Source organism: Carassius carassius, chromosome 3 (genome assembly GCF_963082965.1).
Source record: "Carassius carassius chromosome 3, fCarCar2.1, whole genome shotgun sequence".
Taxonomy (NCBI): Eukaryota; Metazoa; Chordata; class Actinopteri; order Cypriniformes; family Cyprinidae; genus Carassius; species Carassius carassius.
In genome coordinates, this window is record NC_081757.1 from 10,628,541 (window position 1) to 10,641,096 (window position 12,556).

The 12,556-nt window shown below is 37.9% G+C and overlaps 1 protein-coding gene and 1 long non-coding RNA gene across 4 annotated transcripts in view; both read left to right on the top strand.

Annotated features, from left to right (window-relative positions):
- The window catches only part of LOC132118923 (uncharacterized), a 350,882-nt gene that overhangs the window by 155,800 nt on the left and 182,526 nt on the right, over positions 1-12,556 (top strand). The window lies entirely within an intron of this gene.
- The window catches only part of LOC132118756 (exocyst complex component 6B-like), a 111,929-nt gene that overhangs the window by 97,322 nt on the left and 2,051 nt on the right, over positions 1-12,556 (top strand). For both annotated transcript variants that reach the window (XM_059528662.1, XM_059528663.1), the window contains one exon: positions 5,998-6,110. In XM_059528662.1, the coding sequence (XP_059384645.1) occupies positions 5,998-6,110 (113 nt within the window). The remainder of the gene's footprint in view (positions 1-5,997; positions 6,111-12,556) is intronic.

A 12,556-nucleotide genomic window follows, 5' to 3' on the forward strand; every position in this document is an offset into this window, starting at 1 on the left:
ACCATGGATAGCTGAGTGAAGGGTTTTTGATTCGGACCTCGCTGTTCATTATAAGTTGTTTATATCTGCACATGGCAATTTTGTAAGACTCTTTTCATGACTTTCCTTAGATTTCCCACAAAAAAACTCTAGAAATGTTTATAAGCGGTGATGGCATAAGGATCAGAATGAAAATATGTTAACTAGGCATCTTATGTTAACTAGGCATCTTAAAAGCTGTGAGTTCGTAACTCACTTGTTAACTGACTCGGGGTGGACAGGATGATTGGGGATCACAATTGTTATTTATTCTATAAAATTTCTCAGTCCACCCTCTGATTTTAATTAGCCATAGACCCAGCAAATTTGCACGTCAAAATGTTTTGCACCTCTTTCTTCTTCTTTTTACTCCTATTGAAAATGCTGCAACACAATGTTGATTTGAAGAAAATTTGGTATTGAAACACTTGACAGAGAATCAGTGATAAATGTCAAGAGACATATAATTGAACACTTGAAAGGGATAGTTCACCCAAGAATGAAGATTACTTTATATGGGGAACAGATTTATGTTTCTATTCACAAATAAACCTGATCAATGCACATACATGGAGAACATCAAATATGATAAAAAATAATCTCAAACATAACCAATTAGAATTTTTCTTAGGTTTGTTCGCATCAATCATGTACTGTTGATCTTCCATTTCCACTTTCATTTCCATTCGCCCTCTGTACATGAATTGATCAAATATTTGTTTTTTAATAATCAAAGTTTTGGAGGAATTGACTTCAATAGAGGTACAAATACGCTTGGTTTTATAAAAAACAAATATGAAAATCTTATGGGTTAGGAAGAATTTGACAACAGGATTTTTATTTTTGGGTGAACTAGGCCTTTAAACTAGGAAAATTAAAATTTTTGAGTACATCAAAGAAAACTGTTTACAAATCATTTGAAGAGGCCAACAAAGATACTTACTATCTTCTTTGATTATCCTCTTGATTTCAGTTGTTTTATTTATTTTTTGCTGGCTTCTTTCTCACAGTACACTTGAAATTGTTATGAATCTCTTATGCTCTTATTTGCTCCCAGCAGATGTTTGCTGCTGCTGTATCTGTATCAGATTTACTCGTCGTTCACATTTACGACCGTGCACTTGAACCCATTTGCTGCGGTTCAAATCACAACTCGCATACCAGCCCATTGTGACTCATCCTATGTTTAATAGACTTTTAAAATACATTTTTATTAAGACATAACCTGAAGCTACTCTGCCAGATAATGGAGTAGGCCCTCCTGAATATAGGACAGCCACGTATATGTTTTACTAAGTTTTAATTTGGCCACTTTTTCTGGTTGTTTGAGTTGAGGGTTATTGTTATTGCTTTATTTACTAGGCTGATCTCTCTTTTCTGTGCTGGTTATTATCAATGTTATTATTATTCAGGCTCAAGCTCAACTGACTTTGGCCTGCGTGAGCCTTTGGGGCTGACGGCCCAGTTTTAGAATGCACTAAACAACGCTGAGAGCCAGAGGGCAGCCAGAGGTGAGAGGAGAACTAACGAGAAACGGGGTGAGAGGAGAAGGAGTGGTTGAAGTGATAGTGGCAGTGATGGCACAAAGAGAACAAAACACATTAACTTTAGTGACTAGAGAACACAAAACTAATTGACTTTGAGGTTAAGAACGTTATCCTCTCATCTTAGTTTTCCTTCTTTTACATAGCAGCTCATTCACATTGACCTCATTAAGTCGTGATGAATAATTGTACTTCATCGGCTGGTTGTTCACAAGCCGTTGTAGGTGGCTACTAGGTTACTAGGGCAAAGGTGATCATTACATAACAAGCTCCCCACCAGAGCATATTTAGATTTATTGCAACAGTAAAGTGGCAAATCAAACCTTGTTTTTCCAGAACGCTGCAAGAAAGAGCAACAAGTCTAAGGGGAGAAAAGAATAACACGGCAGTCAATTCCCAACACCCCTAGGCTATTAACGAGAATAGCTATTCCTGCTGCGTTCCAAACAAACAAGTACGATGGTCATAATAACTGTTATAAGCCCTTATCCAACGGCCCAGAGTGGGGAGAGATAGTGTGGACGCTGAGGCTGAGAGGGAACCGAGAGCGTGTTATTCATCAATGTGCTACGTCATGTTTCTTCCCTCCCTTTCTCTCCATCATTCTTTCTTTTAAAAGAATGAGAGGAAGTGATAATCCAGAGCCCGCTTGCCCGCCCCCATGCCCCAGATCCTCTCTAGCATGGCCCTCTGTTTGTTCAGAAAGGGCCGATAACACTGTCGGGGGTCACGCCGAGGTTAAAGAGAGAGACCGAGTGGAAGTTCATTGGGAGGTGAAGGCGGGGCGGAGAGGCAGAGCGCAAAGGTGAAACCAGGGTCATGGACGAGTTTGACACACTAGCTTGCACTATGTGGAATGCAAGTGCATTCAGATTACAAATGACAGCAGCAAAACCTTGCGGTTTTCATTCTCTCTCTCGCTTTCTCTCTCTCTCTTGCTCTCTCTCGCTTCTTCTCAGCCTTGCTCCCTTGATGGGTCTGTGCAGACCATGCCAGCGGGAAGAAGAGAGAAGAAAGGAACAAACAAGATATGAATGCAAATCCAAAAAGCACTTATCTTACGCAGGTGCTTATCTGTCATCACACAGGGTGTGTGCACATGGTATGAAAAGCAGGTGGTTAAATCTGTTGTTTGTTAAGTTTGATTTCAGATGAACTTGATAATTGCTTTAGTCTGATATTGTACAAGTATTTTTTTGTGAAGTCAGACTAAAGGTGACCATAGGCGGAAATCGCGTGGGGTTGGGGGGTGATAGGACCCCCTCATCTGAGGGTTGTCTCCCGTAAAAATATGATTAAAAAGCTGTCAGTGCTATTTTATTCTCTTAAACATCAGATTAAGTTATTTTCTCTTTAAAACAGATGATGCCAATGTACAGTATTTTTCGATGATTCGTTTATTAGCAATAAACACAGGGGCAGAATCTCAAAAAAGCACCAAGGCTCGAACCGGCGACCTTCTGGTAACTAGTCCGGCTCTCTAACCATTAGGCCACAGCTGCCCGTAAAGAGATTTGGACTAGTTACCCGAAGGTCACAGGTTTGAGTCTCTGTGCTGGCAGGAGTTGTAGGTCGGAGGGAATGAATGAACAGCACTCTCTTCCACCCTCAATACCCATGGTTGAAGAGCCCTTGAGCAAGGCACTGAACCCCCAGTTGCTCCCTGGGTGCTGGATCTATAGCTGCCCACTGCTCCGGGTGTGTGTTCACGGTGTGTTCACTTCTCACTGCTATGTGTGTGCGCACTTGGATGGGTTAAATGCAGAGCACCAACTCCAAGTATGGGTTACCATACTTGGCAAATGTCACGACTTACACTTACTTACACTTACATAATAACGTTACCTGCTTCACAGACAGGGTTGACAGGTTTTCACAACAAAACCTGCGCAATTACTAACCCAAACTAGCCGTGTTTCGAGGCGGTCGCCTGGTAAAATTTGCATTTCAGGGGCTAAATATCACATTATTGGGGTCGCTTCAACCTGCAGCAACAGTGTTAAAGTAGCCAAATTTTGTTGGAAAACCGCAGATTTGGCAACACTGTGAGGCCTGGCCTGTGTTATGATGAAATTAGGTGATGCATGAATTGAAATGAATAAAATTTTTATTAAACAACTACAATCACAGTAGTATATTGACTGATTTGATGAACTTCCAACCTCATAAGCATTTAATAACTTTGACAACATGAAGCACTGAAAAATAAGCCTGGTGTAAACATTAATATACAAATTAAACAAACAAAAGTAGATTGCAGAATATGTTGCTTTACCACACTACTTTAGGCAATTCAAAGTCACTGTAATAAACATGTAAACATGTGGACTGCACTTTTTAAACACTGTCCGTTAACTTTAGACCAGTGGTTCTCAAACGTTTTTGGTTGCGCCAAATAATTTTAATAAACATTATTAAAAATGTATGCTTTTTTAATAAATAAAAAAACATACGGGGAAAAAATACCTGCATCACTTAGCATAGAGAGAATAACTTGTTGTTGTTGTTATTATTATTATTATTATTATTATTCTCTCTGTTATTTGTTTATTCTGGGTTTAATGCTGTCCGCTAAGGCATACGACACTTAAGGCTTTCCTCCTCACCAACGACATTAAACAGTGTGTCTACACTGGACGTGAGCCGCGGCAAAATACAGTAAAACCATTCAGTGACGCTGTCTACACTGGATGTGGCGTTGTGTGATAAAACCTGACATTAAACTGATGCCTTGTTCTATTTATGATGTACTGACACAAAGTTAAATGATTTGCAACGGTCGCTTTGTCGCGTCCAGTTTACAGTAGAGCTGTTGTGGCGAAACATTGCAAATGTAGCATCTGGTATAGACACAGGAGTGAAGCAGAGAACAAGATATTCCTCGTCATATTTTGACCAGCACCTGCACCTGTGTGACATCATCTATGGCTTTTCTCTTCCCTTTCTCAAACCGATCCATCTCCCATTCTATGTTACGTCCTTTGGCTGTTTACTGTTATATTTCTTGAATTTTTCTGCTGATGGCCCGTGTGCCCCACACCTTGAGAATCACTGCTTTAGAAACTGTGAGAGCTATAAGAAAGCAGACATCTCCTTATGCTTTCTTTTGCCATACTTTTGATGTCATACACCGATTAATCTTCAAGTCCAGTCGAACACACCTCTTATCTCTTGCGTGTCACGTAACCGAGTGTAATCGCAGCCACTGTGATGATTTTTTTTTTTATCGCGATATTATCACAAATGCAATTAATCATTGAGCCCTAATTTTAGCTGTATTATTTGTGCCCCCTTCAAAAATTACTAGAGAAATTGTTTATTGTCCTCCCTTACTGTTAGAAGAAATTTATGCCCCGAAGTTGACAGCATTTATTATTACTGTTTACTATTGTTTTCATAGGTAAGGCGAAATCCAGTTATTTCATCGGGAATATGATAAGGAATTTTGCTTGAGAGCAAAACATTTTCCCATACAGATCATACAAAGCTCCTTGGTTTGAAAGTGACTTCATTCATTGAAACACTACTGAAAATTTACGCTAATTTTGCAGGTTAGCAGCACATGGAATGTTACTGATATTTCACTTAACAAGCAATTTTAGCTTGGCTTCGTCTTCATTGATTTATAAACTTGAATCAAACTTTGATTGTCCCCAGCTTTGTATGTTTGTTGAAAGACAAAATTGATATGTGACGTATATTTAATCCTACAAATTTTAGGATTTTTTTTTTTTTTTACCATATACTTGGAAAGACAGCTGAAGACTATAGCTTGACTACACAAAAACCACTGTTTATCAATTATAACAGTGAATTTAACTTACAGCCATGTATTTTTGTCATGTATGTATTTTCCTCATACGCACATAGGCAAATGTTTTTTCTCCGTCCTTTGTGCATCTTGCTTGCGATTGAATACAGGGATTGTTGTATAGCCAATTGCCTTTTTTCTTTTTGAAAGTTTGATGACATGTTTGATTGTGTTTGTTTGCATTCCCAGCACTGAATCTGCGACTAAATGTGTGTGTTTGTGTGAGTGGGTTTGTTTGGGAGGAAGGAATGTGCTCTGTTGTTTATTGAGCCAGTGCTGAGGGGTGCATTTTTGGCCAGGCTCCAGCAAGGTCAGTAGATGGCCGGGTCAATCACGGGTCATTACTGGCCCATTATCTGGTCAGGTCCGGGTCAGAAAGAGGGTGAAAGAGTGTAAATGGCTGTTCTCTCTTTAACCTCTCTCCATTCTCCTCTAATCCCCTGCTTTGTCATGTTGCTTTCCCCTGTGTCTCCTCTATAATCTCATTTAAGAGGCCCTGCTCTCTTATGTAACATTGGGAGAAGTGAACTGGCCTGATCTAACAAGGGCCAGCGATGGTGTTTAATGAACTTTAATGATCTCTCTTTGTCGTTTCTTCCTTGCACTGGTCACTGCCTTGTTTAGTTACTGGATCTCTTCACTCAGTGGGACTGGTCGACATATCTGGCTGACTATGGTCGACCCACCTGCAAGTACCTGCGAGTCAATCCTCACACGGCTCTGGCCCTCCTAGAAAAGTGAGTCTCACACTGGTGTCTCGCTCTTCTCCTCACTCATCAAACCACATGCTCTTATGTTAAGACATTAGATCAGATGCAAACCATTTTTTCTCTCATCTTATGTTTCTCATGAGCAGGATTTCTCGGTCGTAAGTACTCTGCATTTGGTGTTTGTGATGAGAGTGCCCTTTACATGGGTGATTTTCATTTAATTTCCAGGTAGTATTTCACCCTGAAAAAGAATACAAAACAATGCTTTACATGTCAAATAAACTCAAGTAAAATAGGGCTGTCAAATTGATTAATCATGATTAATTGCATCCCAAAAATGTTTTTGTTTGCATAATGTGTGTATTTTCTGTGTATATTTATGATGTATATATAAATACACGTACATGCAGTATATATTTTGAAAGTATTTACATGTATTTATGTCTATATTTATATTCATATAATTTATATTATAAATAAATATATTTAATATATAAAATATTTTTCTGAAATATATACATGCATGTATATTTATATATACTTGCATGTATTTATATGTACATAATAAATATACACACACATATAATGTAAACAAAATCTTTTATTTTAGATGCAATTAATATATATCTTAATAAATATACAGGTTCTGGTCATATAATTAGAATATCATCAAAAAGTTGATTTATTTCACTACTTCCATTCAAAATGAGAAACTTGTATATGACATTCATTCATTACACACAGACTGATATATTTCAAATGTTTATTTATTTTAATTTGAATGATTATAACTGACAACTAAGGAAAATCCCAAATTCAGTATCTCAGAAAATTAGAATATTACTTAAGACCAATACAAAGAAAGGATTTTTAGAAATCTTGGCCAACTGAAAAGTATGAGCATGTACAGCACTCAATACTTAGTTGGCGCTCCTTTTGCCTGAAATACTGCAGCAATGCGGTGTGGCATGGAGTCGATCAGTCTGTGGCACTGCTCAGGTGTTATGAGAGCCCAGGTTGCTCTGATAGTGGCCTTCAGCTCTTCTGCATTGTTGGGTCTGGCATATCGCATCTTCCTCTTCACAATACCCCATAGATTTTCTATGGTGTTAAGGTCAGGCGAGTTTGCTGGCCAATTAAGAACAGAAATTTCATGGTCCTTAAACCAGGTACTGGTAGCTTTGGCACTGTGTGCAGGTGCCAAGTCCTGTAGGAAAATTAAATCTGCATCTCCATAAAGTTGGTCAGCAGCAGGAAGCATGAAGTGCTCTAAAACGTCCTGGTATACGGGTGCGTTGACCTTGAACCTCAGAAAACACAGTGGACCAACACCAGCAGATGACATGGCACCCCAAACCATCACTGATTGTGGAAACTTTACACTGGACCTCAAGCAACGTGGATTGTGTGCCTCTCCTCTCTTCTTCCAGACTCTGGGATCCTGATTTCCAAAGGAAATGCAAAATTTACTTTCATCAGAGAACATAACTTTGGACCACTCAGCAGCAGTCCAGTCCTTTTTGTCTTTAGACGCTTCTGACGCTGTCTGTTGTTCAAGAGTGGCTTGACACAAGGAATGCGACAGCTGAAACCCATGTCTTGCATACGTCTGTGTGTAGTAATTCTTGAAGCACTGACTCCAGCTGCAGTCTACTCAATGTGAATCTCCCCCACATTTTTGAATGGGTTTTGCTTCACAATCCTCTCCAGGGTGCGATTATCCCTATTGCTTGTACACTTTTTTTTCTACCACATCTTTTCCTTCCCTTCGCCTCTCTATTAATGTGCTTGGACACAGAGCTCTGTGAACAGCCAGCCTCTTTTGCAATGACCTTTTGTGTCTTGCCCTCCTTGTGCAAGGTGTCAGTGGTCGTCTTTTGGACAACTGTCAAATCAGCAGTCTTACCCATTATTGTGTAGCCTACAGTACTAGACTGAGTGACCATTTAAAGGACTTCGGAGTTGTTTTGAGTTAATTAACTGATTAGAGTGTGGTACCAGGTGTCTTCAATATTGAACCTTTTCACAATATTCTAATTTTCTGAAATACTGAATTTGGGATTTTCCTTAGTTGTCAGTTATAATCATAAGAATTAAAAGAAATAAACATTTGAAATATATCAGTCTGTGTGTAATGAATGAATATTATGCAAGTTTCACTTTTTAAATGGAATTAGTGAAGTCAACTTATTGATGATATTCTATGTCCAGCACCTGTGTGTGTGTGTGTATATATATATATATATATATATATATATACACACACACACACACACACATACAGATTCAGTCTATGTATCATAGTTAATCATTAGCATAAGTGCGGCTAACGCTAATAAAATGAAAATTTAGAATTAAGTTAATGAACTAAGTTAACTATTTAATCCTCTTATAATTTATATCAGGGTAAAAAAAAAAAGAGGAAATGATGATATTTAAGATTTTTACATGCCAGAGGCTTTTAAATGAATTGTGCATCTAATATGCTTGTTAAAGAATGTACAAATGGTTAACATTGTCTCATATCAGTAAGAAAAGAAGGTCTGGGTTTTTTTTTTTTTTTTGCTAGCTGTTATTCTTGGCTTTAAAATTCAAAAGCCCTTTAAAATTAAATATGCACACAGTTTGGATTAAATGAATGTATAATCAAAGTTTTGCTTTGGTACTGAAATTGGTACTGAGAACAGTGGATTTTTACTGGTATTGGTACCGAATACTGACATTTTGGTACCGTGACAACACTAGTAATATGTACTCTGCAAATTTGTGCAAAAAAGCATAATATTTTGTTTAAATATAACGCAAATCAACTTCTTATTTACAGAACTGTTGTATAAAATCACATTGAAACTTGTGTTGTTAATCCGGCATAAACCACACTCGTCTGATATTGCTCTCACTGCTGGTGTGATATTGCTTATCTTTTTCTATATATATTAGACAAAAACATACAGGGGCATTTTTTGCAGCAATATCTTGAATTTTGGGGCATTACTGAATTTATGGAGTTGTTAACTTTATTAAATTTAAGACGATGTGCAGATCTGAGGACGAGGCCAGTGTGCTAACTGCTAACTTAAAACTAGTTAATTAAGTTAAGGCGTTAAACTGACAGCCCTAGTAAATATATACATTGCACACCTATATTATGTAAACAAACTTTTTATTTTTATTTCAATTAATCGCAAATAATCAATTTGACAGCCCTAGTAGAAAATGAACCCTTTTTTAAGATTTTAGTATTGTTACATTGTTTTCATGACAGTAAAGCATTATTTATACCTAGATTTCCATTATTATAAAAAAAAAACCTACATTAAAAAAAGATGTTTCATATTCCTCTTTGGTTGTTTTTTTTTTTTTTTTTTTTTAATTCTATTAGAAAATATTTGCCCAGTATTTATCATTGATAACTTATTTATCAATTATTGTTTAGGTATGCATTTATAAACACTCAATACATAAAAACACAAAAATAATATTATATTATTTACATCTTTTTCAATGTTTTGGAGTGAAATAATACCTGGACCTTTCATAACATTTTTTTTTAAATATTCACATTCAGTGTATGCTATGTTTAAGGTTTGGATCACATTGTGACTTTTACTGTACATTACATACAAGTGTGAGTGTTAATGTCAGTGTTTTGCATGCTGTCATTATAGCGTCTTACAGTATCTGTTTGCAGGATGCATGCATTCCTCAGTGTTGTTTATGTGTGTATTTGCTAGACTTGTGACCTCGATCAGCTTTTCTCTGTCACTCTCTTTTCTTTCCCTCCCTCCTTCCCTCCTTTGGCTGTCATCTTGTATCTGTGATATAAAGGCATCATTGGATTGGCATTACACAACCACACACACATACACACTCGCCTGATTCCATTTGAGCTGCACTTACCTCAGCTTTACCCTCTTGCCCCTCTGTCTCTGTGAAAGTGATCTGTATTATTTAGCCTGGCGTGGGTTAGCACACCACTGAACACAAATACAGTGTGTGTGTGTGTGTGTGTGTGGAATTAGAGCACAACTGGCTTCAGGAGAAAAGCTTTCCTTTATTGGAGTGTACTTGAAAAGACAAGGCTTTTTAGTTGCTTAGAGGGGAAAATTAAGATTAAATGTAAGTTTTAGTTTATTTCAAAAAACTAATTCCAGTAAAATCTTGATTTGTTTCTAAGTGGAGTAAGCATCCAAACTGAGGTGGACCAGGAGTTAATGTGGTTGTGTGTCATACCTCATTGCAGGGATATCCAATATTTCACTGGTACTTGTTGAATATACAATTTTCTAACATTAAGAACAAGAAAAATTTAGAATAAGAAGAATATGGTATAGAAATGCACCAAACTTACGTCAGTCATAGCAAGCATTTTCAGTTGTATGTACATGCTGCCAGGGATGTAAAAATGCACTTTAACTTGGACGTGAGGGACACAGATTATGGTTTTGTAAATGCTTAATACATGTGGTTTAATTGTTGCATTTAAGATGATTGATCAATTTTATTTATACAAACCCGATTCCAAAAAATTTGGGACACTGTACAAATTGTGAATAAAAACAGAATGCAATGATATGGAAGTTTCACATTTCAATGTTGTATTCAGAATACAGCATAGATGACATATCAAATGTTTAAACTGAGAAAATGTATAATTTTAAGGAGAAAATAAGTTGATTTAAAATTTTATGGCATCAACACATCTCAAAGAAGTTGAGATAAGGCCATGTTTACCACTGTGTGGCATCCTCTCTTCTTTTTATAACAGTCTGCAAACGTCTGGGGACTGAGGAGACAAGTTGCTCAAGTTTAAGAATAGTAATGTTGCTCAACTGTCTTAGGTCCTCTTTGTCGCATCTTCCTCTTTATGATGAGCCAAATGTTTTCTATAGATGAAAGATCTGGACTGCAAGCGGGCCATTTCAGTACCTGGATCCTTCTTTTACGCAGCCATGATGTTGTAATTGATGCATTATGTGGTCTGGCATTGTCATGTTGGAAAATGCAAGGTCTTCCTTGAAAGAGACGACGTCTGGATGGGAGCATATGTTGTTCTAGAACTTGGGTATACCTTTCAGCATTGATGGTGCCCTTCCAGATGTGTAAGCTGTCCATGCCACACGCACTCATGCAACCACATACCATCAGAGATGCAAGCTTCTGAACGGAGCGCTGATAACAACTTGGGTTGTCCTTGTCCTCTTTAGTCCGGATGACATGGTGTCGCAGTTTTCCAAAAAGAACTTCAAATTTTGATTCGTCTGACCACAGAACAGTTTTCCACTTTGCCACAGTCCATTTTAAATGAGCCTTGGCTCAAAGAAAACACCTGCGCTTCTGGATCATGTTTATATATGGCTTCTTTTTTGACCTATAGAGTATTCCTGAGCCCATGTTGTGATTTCCATTACAGTAGCATTCATGTATGTGATGCAGTGCCGTCTAAGTCGTGGGGGAAGTCGTGGCCTAATGGTTAGAGAGTCGGACTCCCAATCGAAAAGTTGTGAGTTCGAGTCCCGGGCCGGCAGGAATTGTGGGTGGGGGGAGTGCATGTACAGTTCTCTCTCCACCCTCAATACCATGACTTAGGTGCCCTTGAGCAAGGCATCGAACCCCCAACTGCTCCCCGGGTGCCGCAGCATAAATGGCTGCCCACTGCTCCGGGTGTGTGCTCACAGTGTGTGTGTGTGTGTTCACTGCTCTGTGTGTGTGCATTCCGGATGGGTTAAATGCAGAGCACAAATTCTGAGTATGGGTCACCATACTTGGCTGAATGTCACTTCACTTTTCACTAAGGGCCCGAAGTAAAATTGCACTATTTGCAATTTTTCTCTGAGAAACTCCTTTCTGATATTGCTCCACTGTTTTTCACCGCAGCATTGGGGGTATTGGTGATCCTCTGCCCATCTTGACTTCTGAGAGACACAACCACTCTGAGAGGCTCTTTTTATATCCAATCATGTTGCCAATTGACCTAATAAGTTGCAAATTGGTCCTCCAGCTGTTCCTTATATGTACATTTAACTTGTCCAGCCTCTTATTGCTACCTGTCCTAACTTTTTTTGAAAGTGTAGCTCTCATGAAATCCAAAATGAGCCAATATTTGGCATGACATTTCAAAATGTCTCACTTTCAACATTTGATATGTTATCAATATTCTATATATTCTATAAAATGTTTGAGATTTGTTAATTTTTATTTATTTTTTACTCACAATTTGTACAGTGTCTCAACTTTTTGGGAATCAGGTTTGTACTATTATTATTTTTAACATGAAAATTAATGACTTGAGTGTCAATTTATTTGTCAATTTCAAAAGTGAATACATTACATTAATACACTGATAATAACTTGCTTTTTCATTTTTAAGTGACACTCCTAGTTCCCCAGAGCATCTATCCACATCAGGCCAGTGTACTCATCCACACAAGGTAGAAGGAAATATGAGTTCACTTACAGTGAGAATAAACATG